Below are 20873 nucleotides of genomic sequence, written 5' to 3' on the forward strand. Positions count from 1 at the left end.
CCGCAACACCGCACGCAACGCAACGTATGTGTAGCAAAATTAAACGCCGGTGAATTCATACGTGCAATAGGTTGAGAACTATAAAATTTATGAAATGACAGTACAGTCGTAAAGATGCCGTTAACCACCAACAACGTAAATGTTACTCAGAAAGTTTGCTGTTAAACTTTTTAAGATAAAAACGTAAACGTAATCCGTACACCAAATATATAAAGATAGATTTAGTTGTGACGATTTTCATCATTTGTATACGATTACGTGCTGATGATAATTTATTCCGTTCTTATACACGAATGACTACAATACTTGACGCTACATAAAGAGCGAAGTTGAACATAAGATAACAGCAATACGTAATAAACTTCTACTTCCAATAGTACTCAGGCCTCGTTGATCGTAGAAACATGATTTTAGTATCAAAATAATCACGAGAAGTTGTACTAAATATTCTTGGAACAGATTTTTGATATCTAAATTTGCCGATTTTATATATTTTTTTAAAAAAAAATGAAAATTTTACAAACTTCAAACACAAATAAAATTGGTTAGAAAAAATATTTTAAAATTCTGTTCAAAGAATATTTAGTACAACTTCTAGTAATTATTTTGATACCAAAATCATGTTTATACGATCAACGAGGCCTGAGAACTATTGGAAGTACGAAAGCATGTTTTAGGTTGATTTTTTTCTACTATGACTGCCTCTTAATGACAAATATAACATTAAATATTAGCATACAAATATTTGGCAAATTTCTGTTTTAATAATCCATTAAATAGTAATATAGTTCAAAATTGAGTGTTTAAAAACTAAAAAAAAAAATATAGTCAATAATAATTAAAAACAATTTATTTATTTAGTCAATAACATAATTCTTGTTGTCTTGTTATAAACTGGATTCAATAACATTAAGTTTTTAAATCTGTTGTGGACACTTTTCCATCAGATAAGTAAATTATAAATTTTTATAACGCTTGGACAAGCTTGGTCAATTTTATTACTAAATTTGATTTTCCAACATGGTTTCCTTATTTTTGGTGACATAATGAAATGGATTTTATTTATTAATTCAATTCAGATGCAGCGAGCAAAATACAACATACATTTTTTATGTCTGTTGTTATACTTCACGTTTCTATTTATTAAAATTCTGCATTTAAAAACTATGAATACTAGTAAATAGTAAATAATATTATTGTATTATTTTCTAAGATATTACAAAAATGAACATTTTCAAATTTTACATCAATACTATTGTTTGTTGACAAATATGTATTCTTCTCCTAGTATTATGTTTACTATTCTATGTGTTGGGCACGTCCCGTTTTTCAATAAATTAATAAATATAAATCGGTTTTACATTTGTCATAAGGAAAAATTCTTTGATTTTTAGATTCTGAACTGTGAATATAATGTTGGGTTTACAATAATGAATGTTTCTTTTTACATTTATTTCACATACTACCTGAAAAATAAAATATATATTTTTATTATACCTACCCATATTACTGCATATTATGTATGCATTTAAAATAATTTTTAAGTGTTACCTGAGTACACGGTAATGTAAGAAGATATTTGCAGGCTAATATAACAAATAGTACACAACTAAATAATAATCATGTATAATATATAAACATCTTGTGGTGATTTATTTGTATATATTATATTTTAAATATTTTTTATTATTATTATACTTATATTATTATATAGCTCGTCACGTATACCTGCCGTTGTTCGTTTGGTTGTGCGAAGATATCGATAATTGATAAGCTTTTTTTTTTTATTATTAATTATAAAGTTTTCCTGACAAAATCATTTAAACTTAGTTATATAAAGTACATTTTTTTATTTTTGGCAATTTATAAAAAAGGTATTAACATAATATAATGTAGTAATTAACTAGGTTGAAGATAAGCTACTTTAGGATATCATGGGGACGACCACGTATTAGTCTTCGAATGATGGGGCTGACATTTAACCTGTAATGCTGTGGACCGCTTGCTTTGCGTAGATGACAGAAGAATCTTGCCGATAGGTCCTTAATGTAGTTCTTAATAGTTGGTAAATTGAAGTCGGTGTGCAGGGCATCGTTTCGCACAAACCAAGGGGCATTTGAAATCACACGAAGGACTTTGGATGTAGAACTTGGATTTTATTTATGTGGGTAGGCGCACATTGACCCCAGACCGGGACAGCGTATAGTAATAGAGGACAAATGATTTGTTTGTATAGTAGTAATGAGCACTTCCAGCTCAGTGATGTTTGCCGATTTATTAATGGGTATAAAATTTTTAAACGTTGGTATCCTTGTTGCACTTTAGAGGATATATGTGGGTTCCAGGTAAGTTTTTTTGTCCAGAATGACTCCAAGATATTTAATGTTTTGTGACCATGGTATATTGTGTCCGTTGATTTTTAATGAATTATAATTAGTGGGTCTACGAAGTGAGAAAATGACTGCTGTGCTTTTGGTCGGATTTAGAACGACTTTCCATTTTTGCGCCCATACTTTTATTACGTCGAGATGAGTTTGGATATTTACTATTACATTTTCGATTTTATCGGAACTAGAATAAATGACACTATCGTCCGCATATAAGGCTATTTCCGTGTTCGTTGTTGTAGGAAAATCTGATATGTAAAGGTTAAAAAGTATTGGAGATAATTTTGAGCCTTGTGGTACTCCTGCAATAATTTGTTCGAAGTCTGAGTTTGTGCAATCTATTTGAACGGTAAAACTACGAGAGTGGAGAAAAGATTTGATGATGTCGAAGATTACAGTGGGTGTGTTAAGACATTTTAATTTATAAAGTAGTCCGTCATGCCAGACCTTGTCGAACGCTTTAGCTATGTCAAGAAAGGCCACTCCAGTATGTTCTTTTGTTTCGAATCCGTTGCTTATGTGCTCTGTAATACGTAGTAGTTGCTGAATTGTGGAATGGTTTGGTTTAAAACCAAATTGGCAGTGAGGAATTGCATCAGTTGCATTTAAATGACTAATAAGTCTGGTGTGAATAATTTTTTCGAAGATTTTTGAGACAGACGATAGTAAGCTGATGGGCCTGTAATTGTTTGGATCAGTATTGTCTTTGCCAGGTTTTTTAATCATAATTATAGTGGCCAATTTCCAATTAGTGGGAAAGTAGCTCAATTTTAACAGGGCATTGAATAGCGCTGTCATAAATAGAACTGCTTTATGGAGTAGTTTTTTTAATATAGAGTTGGTAATTAGGTCATGACCGGGTGATTTACGGTTTGGTAATTTCTTTATTATTTCTGAAATTTCTGTTGGGTTAGTGTATGGAAAAATGTTTTGTGGTAAAATTTCAGGTTCGCTTAGTTTCTGAGACACCAAATTAATAGTTGCACTATCATTTAAGTCGCTAAATGTGAATGTATTTTCGAAAGTGGTAGCAAACAAATTGCATTTTTCATATACTGTATTTATAAAGTTGTTTCCAGATTTTAGAGGCGGGATTTTGTTGTCATTGGACTTGATTAATCTTTTGGACCCGGACGATCGACGCGGTATTGCACAAGCTTTACAATTAGTGTAGTCGCGAACGCGGAGTGAATTATGTAACATTTTCGTTACCCGGTGAAATATAGTTCAATCTTGACAATATTTATATATATATTACTTTATTATTTAAATTATATTTTTTTCATACGCTCCCGCGCGAAAGTACCCTTTAACTGTTTGTTGCGCCACAGTTCAGGTATGGGGTATATACGAAAATTGTGCGATAAATCGGTTGTGTGTGTGCGCTATACTTGATTCAACACGTTTTTTTTTCTCTTTTATATATTTATATAGTATTAAGTGTTAGGATTACGCGAGTGTGGTTTTTGGGTGAATATTATTAACGTATAATATTTTTACCAATCGTAATATTTCATATTGTGTGTGTACAAAGGCCAGGCTAAAATTAGCTGGGGATGTTCGACGATGTGTTCGATAATTATCCGTTATCGGCGAGTGGCTCAACGGAGTGAGTTGTTGGTCGTGCTATATATATATTTAATTGCTCGTAGTGTTGGACTTTTCGCGTGTGCGTGATGGCTGAAAGTAATAGATATGATGATAGCGATACAACGACACAACTGTTTGAACGCGGAACACCTTTTGCCGCCATTGAGCTTGCGCGGGACACCACAAACGCGACCAATATACAAGCTCCTGGCAAGCTCCTCCTCCGCCATCCGGCGACAACTCGCCGACCGGTAGTCAAGCGATCAGCCGCCTAGTAATTCAATTTTCTGTCTGTCTTTTCCCAACGGTCGAGTCGGACGCATCGTGGCGTTCGCTCACCAATTTCATCACATTATATTTTTATTCAAACCTCGTGTGGTTCACGAGGTGTGAAACATTGAACGTGTTGTTCCTATGGATCCTGCTGCTGTTGCCACCAGGTCATAATTATTATTTCTATACTTCTGGGTGTGCAGTAGCCACTAATTATTATAAATATATATATATTGTCATTCCGTGGTGTCGCGGCCTTTCTTTGAAAACTATTCTGATTATTGTTATTATTATACATATTATATACATATACCCAAGGTACAGTCCAGCGCCCGCATGCGGTTTCTGTATTATTATAATATATATGTTGTTATTACTTTTGGTAATGTAATTCAAAGTCTACGCGAGTCGCGGCAAACAACTGCTTTACATCGCAAGATTTGTCGCGGCGACCAATCAACAACACCGACGATACTTGGTGAATATAGCGACGGTGGTGCCGGAATTTGACCCCATGCACGGTCAGGACCGTCCCGAAAGACAAATCATGGGGGGGGGGGGCTTGATTCATTAATTTGCCAACTCAAAAAAAAAAAATTTTCTCGCTCCGCTCGAATTATAATTATTATTATTCATTTATTAACATACATCTCAATAACTCATAAACATAGGCATACATATTATACACTATTCAATACCTATTTATTGCTCTTCACCAGTACATAGTCACTATACCTAGTCAAATAAATTTTTGGATATTGGTCAGCATTACCAAAAATAGGTACCTACACAAGATTAGATAAAATAAAAACTTAAAACATACAATTTTATAAGTATTTAATCACTAATAATAAATTAATAAATATGCATGTATCACAATAAATAATAATATATACAATTTTTAAAATTGAATTCTTCTTTGTTTTATATTGAACCACTGTGTTGCTATTTTACTTAAATCAACTGTATCTAAAATATCTTTTTCAATACTTAACAGCATTAGGGAATCTAATCTATTGTCTGTCATTGTAGATCTTAAATGATTTTTTATCAGTTTAAGTTTGCTAAATGTCCGTTCATTAGTAGCTACACTTACCGGTGCAGTTAATGCTAATCGACAAATATTATTAGCTAATGGTAGGATATGTTTAACTTCTTCACATTTTTCATTCATACTGAGAAAATTTGTTGTCATACTCAAATCTTTGCATATTTCTTTTAATATTTCCAATTCAGTTTGAATGGCATCAATATCCTTGCACTTTGCAAAATCACTGTTAGAAGGAAATATTAACAAAGCATTTTGTATATTTTCAATGCTCATATTTTCATTCCTGAATGGAAATGAGAATATTTTATACAGTGGCATTATTGTATCAATAAATACTTTTAAATTGTCTTTAGACAAATTAATAAGTGTAGACAGTATACATTTGAACTCTTTTTTTGTAAAATATATGAAAAGTTAAATCAGCTTGAGTACCAGCATTTTCGTCCAACCAAGTGGGCTATTTTCTTGTACGGTGATGAACTTTAAAATCAGATTCTGAATCTATACCAAGATTTGCTGCGAACAAGGTTGCGCTGTCAATCAGATCATTTATTCTTTCTGAATCTGAATTCATATCTTCTACATTTTTAATTGTAGCCTCTATTAAAACAGCAGCATCAATTACACATAAACTTTTTGTTTCTAATGTCTCGGTTAGTGATTTCAATTTATACATTATATTTTTCATAAATACCAAGGAGACAATGAAGTCAAATGAATGCATCTTTTTATTAATGCCAAATGCTTTTGTCCTAGTATTTCTATCGAATATCTCAGGATGTGAACAAATATATTGTAAAGTGTTACATATAGCTTCATATGAAGCCCAAACAGCTTTAATGGACTCTGCACGGGCTGTCCATCTTGTTTTGGATAAGTTTCTTAGTTGTAATGTATTATCAACATTGTTCATTTGCTTATTCAATACACTATACCTTTTATTACTAGCTGAAAAAAATACATAAAGGTTTTCCAAGTTATCAATCATATCTGACACAATTAAACTAGAATTACATGCATGTTCCAAAAATGTGTTCATCCGATGCGCTTGACATGGAATATAAAAAACACTATGACCAACTAGTTCTGAAAGCTTAGCTTGTGTACCGTTAAACTGCCCAGACATGTTACTAGCATAATCATATGACTGAAATACCAAATTATCTGTTCCTAAAGAATGTTTAGTTAAAATTTCAATTATCTGTTTAGCTGTTCCTAAGCCAGTTTTGTCTACTCCTTCAGCTATTTCTAAAAACCTTTCAATTGCTTTTCCATTGTTATTAACATAACGCAAACAAACTGCCAATCGATCCTTTTGAGAATTATCGGGGGTTGTATCAGCCATGACTGAAAATAAGCCTGCTTCCTGGACTTCTTTCACAATAATTCTTCTTACTTCATTACTTAGAATATCAATAAACTCATTTTGCGAACGGGGGCCTAAATATGTGACATTGTAAGATCTTGATGATTTTTCATTTATCCAACGGTTCATTAAGGGATTGTGCCTAGAGATAAGTTGAACCATTTGATTAAAATTACCACTAGATTCGTCACCATCTCCACGAAAAGACAACCCTTGCCTACACAATGTCCGTGCTATATCAAATAAAATTATAATTATTTGTTTATTAAATTCTTTTTCTTGTACTAGTTTGATGGTTTCTTGTCTTTTTGATCTATTCATAATAATGTCAATATGATTTGACTCTTTCATAGAGTTGCGGTAATCATTTAAAACTGCTTTGTGTGATAAAGAATTAAAATGCTGTTCCAACTTGCCTAATTTTGCTTTTCCTCGACTTTTCATTTTTTGCCATGTATTAACACCTTGCTTTACCCATGCTTCATTTGAAAACTGTCTTCCTAACCCTTTTGGAAATAATGAGCACACAAAACAATATGCTGAATCAGTAATCAAACTATACTCTAGCATAGGATATTCTTTTAACCAAATAGGATTAAAACTTTTTTGTTTTGATGGATCAATATCACTGTTGATTGGATATTTTAAAAGTTTAGGTTGGTGTGGACCCAATGATAAAAGATATTGCCTTTGTGAAGAAGAAGTAATATCACACCGCCGCCCTGGATCATGTTCAACAAAATAATTTGGTTTAGAAACTGATTGTATATGGTCAGACGGATCTGATAAGTTGTCTAATACTACTTTGGCATTTTTTAAAAAACATTCTGATTTCAATTTTATTCTATTAATCACTTGTTGACTTTCTAACATAAACATAATTGGATTTGGCAATGTGTCTTCTTTCAATTTTGACAGCAAAGTATTATACTCATTTAAATTTGATACTAAGTCCTCCATTTGGCCAGCACATAACAACCATGATATTTCTTCAGAATTTTCATCAATATGATGTTCAATAACTTGTTGAAAATTCTAAAAAATATATATATGTATGTAATATACCAATACTATTGAGTATTAATAAAACTAGTACCTATTATTATATTTTATATGAAATAAACTAAATTTGAATACATTTTAATATAATTTAAAAAAAACATTGGTTATGCTCATTTAGCAGTTACTAGTCCTAAAACATTTTTGATTTTTGATTCATTCATAACACTTCTACAATATATTTAAACAAAAATATATTTTGGTATTTTTATGCATTGTGAATGGGCATTATGCATTATTAGATATAAATGTAAAATTATAAATAATAAATCCATTACTAATTACCTAACAATTTATTTAATTATTAAAATTTTAAAAATTTTAAATTTAATTATTAAAATAATAAGTACCTACCTCAGATTTAGAATCAACATTATCTTTTTGAACCGATTTATCTTTAGATAGTTTTTCATCATTATTATTAATGACTGATGAGTTTGAAGAGTCATTTTTCTAAAATAAAGTACAACAAATTAAAATACCTTATTAGGATTTATTAGATATATTTTTATGAAAATGGTTTTTTTTTATGAATTTTTAGTTCAAAAAAAGCAAATATTTTTAGTATTTAAGCTATAAATTATAATATTATTATATTTATACTTGTATGAGTTGTATGCAATATGAATGGATATTAGATATAAATATACAATCATATTATATGATGTAATAATAGTAATAAATAATAATTAATAAAATATAGGTATGTTCAATGTTCATTAGGTATACCAATTAATGATCAATTTGATTTGTTTAAATATCAATAACAATATTAACAATACCTCAGATTTAGAATCAACATTATCTTTTTGAACAGTAGAGTCTGATTTATCTTTAGATAGTTTTTCAACATCATTATAACTGACTGATGAGCTTGAACACTCATTTTCCTAACATGGAAAATATGAGAAATTAAAATAATTTGTGTTTATTACGATATATTTTTGTTATAATGATTTTATGAATGTTTAATATAACACAAGCTTACCTGTTACTGAGTTGCCTATTAAATATTAGCGATAAATCATAATTTATAATATGCTAATAAAAGTACTTAGGTTCATTTTTTTTCAAGGCATACCTAATTATAAATATTTATTACAAAAAATATCAAGTATAATAAACGACTTACCGGTATCATTACCCGTTTATTTAAATTCCGTGTAGCTGCTGCACTTTCGAACGGATTTTTTGGTGCGCCTACATGTTTAATATTTACTCGTTTTCCACGATGTAATTTTTCCTCGTGTTTTTTTTTTTGAAATCTCCATTAAATTGACTGCCACATTCTAAACATTCAACTTTAACACGTTTTCTTTTTCTTTTATTATTAACTTCACTCATTTTTGTTGAACAAAATAAAACATAAATAATAAATATTAAATATGTTTATGCGCAGAGGGCCAGTGACGGAGTGTAGTTAACATGTATTGTGATTGTGATTATGATTCCTGATTAGGGTAATATAATTAAAAATACGCTGCAAATAGTATAAACGTTGTTATAAATAAAATTATCTGTATAAATAACATACATTATAGTATATACATATTTTTATACGAACTATACGGGCATACGGCTATATAGTTGTTCAAACTCGGTTGACTTCCCGCCGAATTGTATACCTGACGTCATCGCCAAAGGCTTTATAAGTCGCAGGCGATCGGTACGGAATGTCCGCGACAGTCATCCCCCCTCTACGCAATCTCGGCAGTCCGATGTCCACTGCAACTTTGGCACGGTCATCGCGTCCTTGTCTTTTGCCAATGGCCGAACCAGCCGGATCTAAGTGTTCGCTGGTCGTCCCATTTTGTGTTCGTTGTGGCAAAAATTTACGTATGTTTGCGTTGCCGTGCTGGTGGTCATACGCCTAAAATCAATTTGCATCTGGCGTCGCCGCGCGTGAAAAGCGCTCGAAATTATTATATTTTTCGTGTGCGTCGTGTACCGTGCCATCCGAGGAAACACGTGTTGAAACGAGCTCTTTTGTGTGTTGTCGCCACAGAATCTCGCACGGTGTTTTTTCGTCACCGGGTGTGACGCGGCCTTTCATTTTCAACATCATCATTGTTCCAGCGTTCCGGACCACAAGGCAGGGCTCGAGCGGGTCGGTATCGTAAAAATATCTTTTATTATAATTATGATGTCCTATGTTATATTATTTAGTGTAATTGTATACAAATAATTATTATTATTATATTTGGCGCCCAGCGTCCCTCTGTCTTATTATAATACATTGTTCTAATATTCATTATCATAGGTGATCCTCCTCCCGCTCACAACATTACGCGAGTCGTTACCGCTAACCGCGATAGTTAAAGTAGGAGCGGTTCGGCGCACACAATAGTAATATATACTAATAAAGACACAGACGGTTGACGACGGTGACGTCGGATACCGGCTCAATAATACATACCCAATCTATTTTTATCACGCTTTATCGCTAAAGAAAGTATTAGTATATTATTCTTATAACATATTCTTCATACGTTAAAAATAATAATTTAATATCATTAATAGAAAATAATGATTTTTTTGTATTTTTGTTTTTGTCAAATAAAATATTAATAATAATATTTTAATATATTATTAAATGTCGTTAAATTGCCGACTCGGTAGCTCAATATCAAATGTGCCGACTGACCAAGTAGTGGGGGGTGTCACCCCCCCACCACCACCACCCTAGGGACGGCCCTGTGCATGGTGCACTGGATTGATAAAGTTGAAGAATATGCTACTCTTTACGAGTGGGATGACGTTGCGATTCAACATTTCGTATTAACTAAACTCGCGGGAGTGGCTTGACTGTGAAGAGACAGTCTACCAAGGGAGGAACAAACGTGGTTACAGTGGGTACCACTATTAAATGAAAATTTTTCGTCAACAAATGAAGACGTCATACGAATCAAACTAGACGCGCAAAATTTTACTCGGAAATCAGGCCAAAATATGATCGAGTATTTCGAGCCGGAATGGACAATAATGAAAAAATACAATGGGTGGTCCGCGGGATCGGAAACAATCGATATCAAAATTATCTAGGTCCACTATCTAATTATAGAAAACCAGCAGATTTATTACCTCACTTGATATCGGCGATATCGAATGCGATTAAGAAAAAACCGTTCAAAAATCGAACGAAAATCCAACTGCAAAATATACGCGTACAACAGGAACGAGTAACCCGAACAAAACGTCACTAATCTGTTCTCGATGTTCCAAACCGGGGCATAAGGCGAATGAATGCCGTACGAATAAACCAAACGTAAGTGACACAACACCGAATACTGTGCCACAAGCCTCTTCGACGACGAATGGAAGCGGAAAACCGCGGTCAATATTACAATTCAATTGAGTAGCAAAATGGCAAGCCAAAGCAAATGTTTCAAAACCGCCATAATAAATGGCGAACGGGTACGATCATACATCGACATGGATGCGGCGTGTGTTGCGATGCGAAAGTCGGAAGCCGACCGATTAGAAATTAATTATGACGACAGCACTCGGGACGAATTTGTCGGTTATGGGTTCGGCCGAGTAAGTTTGCTAGGTTGTTTCAAGACTACTATAATAATTGATAAAGTGAGCGCATACGTCACAATAAATGTTGTTCCGGACAATGTTCAAGAAATTTCGCTTCTAGTTGGTCACCCTTTCACGGAACAGCCTCGTATTGTAATCGTAAGTGCGCCGAATGAGTTGCGCGTAGAAGAAGTTGCGTCCGTGGAAGCGGCGTACCACGTCGACAAAACACCAGTTTGGGATAAAGAGGCACTTGTTATTCCTAGAAATCATATTGGACATATCTCTGTGATTACGAAACTTTCGGACAGAGATTTATGTGTCGAAGGGGGAATACGTGCTACCAGACAGATGGTGCCGCGTTGTTTAATTTCAACTGACGGAGAGGGACACGCGGTAATGCATGTGGTAAATTTGTCCGACGGTGATTTTACAATTAAAAAAGGCGATACAGTAACGGGGGGAGATCTGTTCAACGAAATTGTTTCAAAAGAAGACCATCATAATCGCGAAATAAACCAAGAACCTATATTAGCCGAGGAAGTTGTGAGCGACCTCGCGGCCGATAAAGTCAACGAATTACTAATATTACTAAATGAGTATAAAGATCTAGTAGCGCGAAACTTACGACAAGTAGGGTGTACTCATTTAACTGAAATGAAGTTAGTTCTTAAGGATGAACGACCAGTGGTGTATATACCGTATCGGATTTCATACAAAGAACGAGAGCAAGTACGTGATATAATTGACGAATTAAAGGAAGCAGACATAGTCGAAGACAGCGAATCACCGTACGCCAGCCCCATATTGTTGGTGAAGAAGAAGACTGGTGACGTCCGCATGTGTGTGGATTATCGTAAGTTAAATAAAAGGACGGTGCCGGACAAATACCCGTTGCCGAGGATCGATGATCAACTGGACAGGTTACACGGTAATATTTATTTTACTAGTCTAGATCTTTTTAGCTGTTATTATCAGATACCGATTAACGACAGAAATACGCGTTAAATACTTCTTTTGTAACGCCCGACGGTCATTTCCAATTTAAACGAATGCCATTTGGTTCAACGAATTGTCCCGCAATTTTTTCACGAATGATAACTGCCGCCTTGGGAAAATTATTATATACGGTCGCCCTGGCTTATTTAGATGATATTATCATTCCAAGTAAAAGTGTAGAGGATGGTCTCAAAAAATTAAAACTGGTATTGCAGTCATTGCAAGAAGTGGGTTTAACAATAAAATTAGAAAAATGTAGGTTTTTTTTATGCAAAAATTCGAATATTTAGGTTTCGAAATAAGTAAAAATGATATAGAACCGGGGCGCCGGAAAATAATGGCAGTGATAAACTTTTCCGTGCTTAATAATGTGCGAGCAATACGTGAATTTATAGGACTAGCGAGTTACTTTCGTAGATTCGTGAAGAGGTTTGCCGTGATTGCCAGACCGCTAACCGATCTGTTGTATAAAAATACACGTTTCGAATTGACAGAAGAGTGAGATGAAGCGTTTAAACTATTAAAAAAAGCACTTACGAGTCGACCTATTTTGTCAATGTACAAACCGAATGCGTACACAGAGGTGCACACCGACGCAAGTCAACATGGTGTTGCAGCAGTACTAATGCAACGACAAGCTGTGGACGGAAAAATGCATCATATAAGTTATTTTAGTAGGAAAACAACAAAGGACGAGGCAAAGTACCATTTATACGAATTAGAGGCGCTAGCGTTAGTGAGTGCATTAGAACGATTTCGCGTATATTTGATAGGTATTTGTTTTGTAATTAAAACTGATTGTAATAGTCTAAAACTTTTAGCTGATAAGTGAGATTTAAATCCGAGAATAGGCAGGAGGTTTATGAAGTTATCGGAATACCAATACAAAATAAAACATTTGAAAGGTGATAGAAATCTAATTGCTGACGCCCTTAGTAGGAACTCTGTCGAGTCGGTACAACCGGTAGAAGTGACTAGTTTAAACGTATTTGGTATAAAAATAACAACCGATTGGGTGGCAGCATTATAAAAAGACGATGAAGAGGTGGCGGGAGTGATGGCAAAAGTAGAGACTAATGACCCTACCATGAGAGATAAATACGCAATAGAAAATAGTAGATTGTACAGATTAACGAAGGGGAGGTGGAGGTTGTATTTACCGACTGACCTTAGATATGATATTGTTAGTACTACTCATCGAGAATTAGTACATCTCGGGATAAACAAGACATTATCTAAAATAAAAGAAAATTTTTATTTCCCTAAAATTAGGGAATTTGTGACGAAATACGTAAATAGATGTGTGAACTGCATGTTTTATAAAATACCGAAAAAAGGAGAATTTTACTGGCATCCTTTAGATAAAGGTAATGAACCGTTCCAGGTGATACATTTCGATCGTGTAGGACCGTTCGTTATGACCGAGAGAGATAATAAATATATATTCTTACAATAGTAGATGGGTTTAGTAAGTATGTTGTATTACGTGCCGTAAAAGACGTGACGGCTATTGAAACTGTGTACTATATGCGTAAGTTTGTATGTTTGTATGGTAGGTCGGAACGAATAATCACAGATAGGGGTATCGCATTTACGGCGGCGATATTCAAAAAATTTTGTCACGAATTAAATATAAATCACGAAAATATCGTCGAAAAGTCCGCGTAGCAACGGTCAGGCCGAGATAATAAACGGAATAACAGTAAGGTGTTTGGCGACGATAACCGAAAATCCTGATAACGCTGATTGGGACTTAAGGTCGATGGAGGTACAGTGGGGAATTAACAACAGTAAATACAAAGTGACCGGTTACACGCCATCCGACGTAGTATACTGCTTCAAGATCGCCAGTTGCGTCGATAACCCGTTGGTGAGTGAGGTGTCAATAATAAATAAAGATGAGTACACAACAAACAAAGAAATTGACCCGACCGAGGTTTTACGGAAAAACAGAGAGAAAGAACTACGTAAAATAACCCAGAGAGAAAGGAAACCTGAAAAATTTCAGAAAGGAGATTTGGTGTTAGTTAAATGGGAAGCACCGGCATCAGGGCAAAGTAGGAAACTAGAGCCTAAATAATATAAGGCCCGTACCAAATAGTCCGAAAGTTAAGGTACGATCGATACGTCGTCACTGATGTAGAGGGGGAACAATTGGGACAAAGGCCGTTTAGTGGAGTAATAGGATTTGATCGTTTGAAGCGAGTGTGTAAATAATATAATTTTAAAATAAATAATAATTATCAAATTTTGAATGTAAAAATATATATATATGTATTTATTATTATTATTATGAATTAATGTAAAGCATTGATAGGCCATTGCATAGGGAAAAACGATGATAAAAATTATGATATTAAAAGTTTCCGAGAGATAGCGTTGTACGAATAAACTAATTCTTTTTCTTGAAAAATACATTTTAATTTTTTTGTTGTTATCACTGATTATAGAATAAACCATGGTCTTAGAAGATAAGGTCCGACGACTAGTATTTATCAGTTGTCCGCTTGTTGTAGCAGATTTAGTTCAATTGTTACTCACGAGCGCTGCAGGTTATATTTCTTGAGGTTATAAACTTAAAAATTTATTCTTATCTAATATTTTGATAAGGTTCAAAATTCCGCCAAAAATCTAAAATCAGCTATTGAACTCAATAGAAAATAATTAAAATATTTATTTCTATTTACCGAGTAATTCACAATTGTATACGCTATTTTATTACAATCAGTTTTTTATCGCTAAAGAATAAATTATGCCCAACAATATTTGTTTATTTGGTTGTAATACCAAAAAACAATTATCCGTGTTTTCCATTCCAAAAGACGAACTTTTAAAAAACGAATGGTTAAAATCCCACGATGTTCCACATTTGTATAGTAATAATGTTGTCTGTGAAGAACATTTTCGTACAGACCAAATACAAAAAAAAAAAAAAGGATATATTTGATAACGTGGGGAAAATTGTATGCTCAGTAAGTTATAGATGATATGTAGACTATATTTAGTATTTAGAAAGTATGCCTCATGAGTTATGAAAAATGATTGTCTAGGTTCCTTTGTTACGTCCTCGATTATTACCTAATGCAGTTCCTTTTAGGTTTTCTGCAAGGAAAAAATTAAAATTTGATAACACTGAAAAAAAAGTAAAGTAATTTATAAAAATATAATTACACATATTTATAATTAAGTATTAAATTTTAATATTTATTAGACAGAGGAATTATTGATGGACTCTTGTAGTGGCAAAGTTGTAGAAACCAGTGTCCCTATATTTTCTGATATAGTAATTATAAATTAATAACTAATACATTTATTATTACAATTTTATATTTTGTTTAAATTAAACATTACATTTTAAGGATTACCAATGTGATCCTGATAAAAATATAGTGGATATAATGTTAGACCATAATTATTCTGCTAAGCCTAATGATAATTTACAATTAGATGATTCTGTTGCAAAGTACAATGTTAATAAAACTATGATATGCCAAGAAGTAAGAAATTTAAAACATTGATATAATCAAAATAATATATTTGCGTATAAATAATTACTTTCTTGAGTTTAAAATTTGAAATTAAATTTATTTATAGAATATGTCAACAACTATAAAAGAGCAAAGTAATTCAATTTCATTTAATGAATTGAATACTTTAGACTTGCAGCTACCCCCTAACTGGCACAAATATTTTTCTTATGAAAAGAAGTACTTTGGCATATCTAAAATTATTTTTGTAGAAAATGAGGGCAAGTTAAATTCTTTTTTACGGAAAAGTATAATTATAAGCCAAAGTTCAAAAATTACTTGCAATATTTTGGGGAAAAATATATGCAATGATAAATTAGTAAATGCCGATACTAATCTTGAAAGTATAGATCAGTTAAAAAGTTTAATTAAAGAAATGGCTTTATTAAAAATTCGTAAAGGATTGGATTTAATAAGCTCAAAAAAGTAACAAATAAAATAGTTAAGAATAATAAAAATAAAATAATTTCATTTTTTTTCACAATTATAGATATGAATCATTTTTTATATTTCTGAAAATATTGTAACTGATACCATGCAAATGAAACGACATAATGAATGTTTGTTCTTAATTTCTAATAATTTATATTGTATGTACTGTACAAGAATCATATGAAATGTAAAGCAAAAACAAATTCGATCTACCTTACTATCATCTCCTAAACGAATTTCCCTAAAAACTATACCAAAAAGTAGAAAAAAATTGATAATTTTACAAAAAAGAAACAATGTTCTCAGAAGACAAAAAACAAGTTAGTTCATTAAAGAAAAATTTACTTAACCTTCAATCTGAGTATAGTAATATTTCTCAAAAATCTATTGAAGAGAAACTGATTGAAATTAATTGCCCTGTAAATCAAAAGACAATTGTTCAAGAAATATTTTCAGCAGCAAAAGTAATATGTTAATTTAAAATATCATCAGAATATTATTATTTTATTTTATTTTTTTGTTTTGTAAACTAGGTTAATAACTCTAAAGGTAGACGATATTCTGATGAATGGTTAATACTATGTATGTTGTTTCATATTCGATCCCCAAGTGGTTACAATTTTTGCTTGAAGAACAATATAATACCATTGCCTAATGTTAGTACTATTAGGCGTTATCTCTCTTTAATAGATACATCTTGTGGGTTTGATAAACAATTTTTTGCTCTATTTTAAAAACACCTAGAAAATAAATCTACCATGCAAAAACATGGTATTATTCTTGTAGATGAGATATCAGTAAGATATGCTCCAACTGTATGCTCCAAAAGCCTTACTTATAAAGGCCTTGTAGATTTTGGTGATGATTATAAAGCAAGTGATATAAATGAAAAGGCAACAAGTTGATTAGTATTTATGTTCCAGCCACTTGCAGCCACTTATTCTCAACCTGTAGCCGTATTTGCATCTAGAGGATCTGTAGTCGGCACAGAGTTAGCAAAACTTATGTTGAAATGTATAATTCTTTTAGAGCAAGCAGGTGCTATTATACATGGATTTGTCTCTGATGGAGCACAGTCAAACAGAAAAATGTGGTCTGAACTTGGAATAAGTGGCCAAGTTAATTCTTTTAAAAATTGGTTTCAACACCCTCTTCATGAAGATCGAAAAATATATGCATTTTCTGATACACTTCATCTGTTTAAGAACGTCAGAAATAAATTATACAATGATAAAATATTGAAGGTAAGTTTGTATTATCTAATTATATTCTGAAACTCGTTTTTTGTTTAGTACTAACAATTAATCTAATATTTATTTATTTAAAATATTATTTTTGTCTTTCATACTAGCTGAAACCCAATAAAACAATTCCTAAGAAATAAAAAAAAAAAATATATTAATCCTAATAAATTTAAATCTATGTCAAGCACTGTGAATTTTGTTTTGTATATATTATACTGTATAGATTTGTATGTAGTTATTCATTGGTGTTAAATAACTTAATATAGAAAATAGCAATGTGTTACTTTGTGTGTTATTATTTTAAATATTTGTTTTAACTAATTAATATTAATATGTGTTTATTTGTTAAATTTGCATGATCAATGGGAGCTATATTTTGTACGAAGGTATGTATTTTAGATAATAATCATAAAAAAAGGAAATTAATTAATTCTATTACCTTCCTTTATGTAGATTAATGGTCAGTATATCTGTTGGAATCCCATTAGTATTTTATACGAGCAAGATAGTAAATTACCAGGAAATTTAAGGGTTTGTTCAAAATTATCCTGAAACCATGTACATCTTAGTGTGTCTGATAAAATGAGAGTACGGCTAGCTACCCAAGTATACATTTTTTTTCAAACTCGTCTATATAATAAAATAATAATTAATACTTAGTAGGTACATAAATATTTAATTAATATACAATACTCACAGATTTTTGGTTTGTCTTTATACATAATTTAGGTATTGAGTAATTCTGTTGCTAATGGCTTAACACGTTGATGGACAGTTGATTTAATTATTTTTCAAAAACACCACCCTTAAAACGTCACATTTCATTACTGCTATAGCAGTAATATTTTTAGTACTGCTATAGCAGTACTGACCCCCGACATCACATTTTTGATTGAAAATTACTGCTATACCAGTATTACATTTTATTAGTTAATTATTTTATAATTATTATGTTGAAAGCTACGATTTATTTTAAGGAATGCATAAAAAGATAGGGAAGTTATTTTTATTTAATGAAATGAAACAAAATGCAATACAAAAACTTTATTATATTATTGAAAAATTATACTTATACAATACTTAGATTAAAATTTTAAACTAATTTTTTATTAATTAATTAATTTGAACTTTATATTCATCCTTCTGGTTGAGCAGCATGGTAATCTTTAAAACATAGTGGACACAGAGGTACTTTACATTTTTGACATTGAATGGAAGTTTGTTTTCTGGTTTTTTGTTTATAACACTGAACACAATTTTTAAATTTTTTTTGTCTTTTATAATTTGGTGGTAACGGTATGGGTTCTTCGAAATGACCTTCTCTCAAATCTTCACCTCGGCTTGATTTTCTTGATTTTTTTTTTAATTGAAAAAATTCAGTTGCTGTAGTATTTTTTGGAATTTTAATTAAATCTTTAATAAGTAAGTCTCTATATACTTTGAACCTGAAATCTGGACAATCAAAATGTTGTTTATATATATAAAAACTATTCCAAACAGCGACGTCTAACAGATGAAAAATTACTTTCTTGTACCACTTTGCAGATTTCCGAGGACAAGAATAATAAGAGATCATTTGATCGGCGCGATCTACTCCACTCATAAACTCATTATACTTGGCAATTTCGATAGGTTTTGGATTTTCTTGGCCATATTTATTTTTGGAGACTATCATTTTTGGTTGATAATTGGTTGTTATGCATAAGACATCCCTCTTATCTTTCCATTTAGAAACATACACCTTATTTTGACGTTTCCAAATATGATCACCTCTTTTCAATTTTTTTTGAACAACATATTTTGGATTACCCCTTCGGTTACTTCGCAATGTACCAGTGGTGTGTGTTTTGTGATTTAAAAGTAAATTCGAAAGATTAACACTGTTGTAGTAATTGTCCATAATCAAGTGATGACCCTTATTTAAATAAGGAATCATAAGCCTTAGTACTAAACTGTCAATTTTTGAAGTTAGCGCCCCACTTGAAAATTGTTTTCCCTTATACATTTCTATATTTAAAACGTAACCATCTGGAGAACAAAGCTCATAGAATTTAATACCATACTTCGCTTTTTTTCCTTTGATATACTGTCGAAAACATAATCTTCCACGGTGGAGAAGCAGAGACTCATCTAACGAAAGTTCAATATGTGGGTAAAAAGCTTTTTGAAAATTATCAATTAACATTGTGTACACTGGTTCAATTTTTTTCATTGGGCCATCAGCAACTACTATTTTTTCCGAATACTCAACACTGAAACAATTCAGAAGTTGTTCGAACCGTCTTCCTGACATAATTTTTTTTGCGATTGGATAATAATATAATGGGTTATTTGAAAATGCATCTCGCAACACAGAAAATTTGGAAGACCCAAAAAGTAAACATAAACCCAAAAATTTATTGATTTCTTCTGTATCAGTATTTTTGAAAGTCGAACTTCTAGAATTTTTATTATGAGGCTGATCTTTTAATGCAAGTTTTTGACCATAACTATTTGTTGAACTTATAATAATCTCAAGTATATCGCCCGTCCAAATTTGGTTAAATATTTCGATAGGAGAGTCTTTAGCAGATTCTAATATATTTATTTTAATTCCAGAGGAGTTCGAATTAAATTCAAAATCAGAAATAGTTTTGTAGTTATCAACCCATTCAGAATCCTCGTCATCTTTTTCACTTTCATCACTAGACGTACTTACCTCAGTCGAATATTCATCATCAGATAAATTTTGTATTTGAGGCATCACTAATACATTTGAATTTGATGGATCGTCCATTGATACATCAGGTGAACTGTTAATTGAGCCTTTTTCAGCGACACCGGATGGATAAAAATTAGGATCAGCATCAGAATCGTCAATAATTGAAATATTAGAATCATAAGAATCGTAATCTTCATCTAATAACTGATTTACATTTATTTTTTCACGTGAATTCATTTTAATGTAAACTTGTAAACACTCATCACTTAACGCACTATAATATCACACTTCAACGGCGATCGCGTACGTACTAATATTATAAATATAACGTATAGAATATGTTCTATGATGTTTATAAAATAAGAAAAACATAACAGTTATGGATAAATAAATTATAATTGATCGATAAGAGAATAAAAATGGAAAATACGTGTGTAAATTACAAGGACGTATAAAAACAGGCTAAAAATAGAGTGCCCAATGGCCCGTTGAGACGTCCGGGGTCAGAACAACTTCCTCTTTCATAAGATACCATTGAAAATATCACTGCTATAGCAGTAATGACACATTTTGGATGGTTTGTATACTACTGCTATAGCAGTAATATTTAGCAACTGTCCATCAACGTGTTAATGTTTTATAAAAAATATAATATTCCTGGCTTAAATGATTGTGATCCAACATTCGAATTTTGTCAAAAGTTTAATGATTGTTTTGACGCA

General features: G+C 31.9%; 3 protein-coding genes across 3 annotated transcripts; all 3 read right to left on the reverse strand.

The window, feature by feature from the left end:
• Positions 1 to 5151: 5151 nt before the first annotated feature.
• LOC112597262 lies at positions 5152 to 5574 on the reverse strand. Its single transcript, XM_025343233.1, has one exon. It carries the CDS (start codon positions 5572 to 5574, stop codon positions 5152 to 5154), a length of 423 nt encoding a protein of 140 aa, XP_025199018.1.
• Positions 5575 to 5758: 184 nt separating this feature from the next.
• On the reverse strand, positions 5759 to 8867 carry LOC112597260. The gene is made up of 4 exons (XM_025343230.1): positions 8859 to 8867; positions 8509 to 8616; positions 8081 to 8179; positions 5759 to 7702 (listed from the first exon to the last, which is right to left on the reverse strand). Exons 1-4 carry the CDS (start codon positions 8865 to 8867, stop codon positions 5759 to 5761), a joined length of 2160 nt encoding a protein of 719 aa, XP_025199015.1.
• A 9718-nt stretch (positions 8868 to 18585) lies between these two features.
• Positions 18586 to 20388, reverse strand: LOC112597261 (piggyBac transposable element-derived protein 4-like). Its single transcript, XM_025343231.1, has 2 exons — positions 18976 to 20388; positions 18586 to 18696 (listed from the first exon to the last, which is right to left on the reverse strand). Exons 1-2 carry the CDS (start codon positions 20386 to 20388, stop codon positions 18586 to 18588), a joined length of 1524 nt encoding a protein of 507 aa, XP_025199016.1.
• Positions 20389 to 20873: the final 485 nt, after the last annotated feature.

The sequence above is a fragment of the Melanaphis sacchari genome, unplaced genomic scaffold (genome assembly GCF_002803265.2).
Source record: "Melanaphis sacchari strain LSU unplaced genomic scaffold, SCAv2.0 Contig399_pilon_pilon, whole genome shotgun sequence".
In the NCBI taxonomy this organism is placed as follows: domain Eukaryota; kingdom Metazoa; phylum Arthropoda; class Insecta; order Hemiptera; family Aphididae; genus Melanaphis; species Melanaphis sacchari.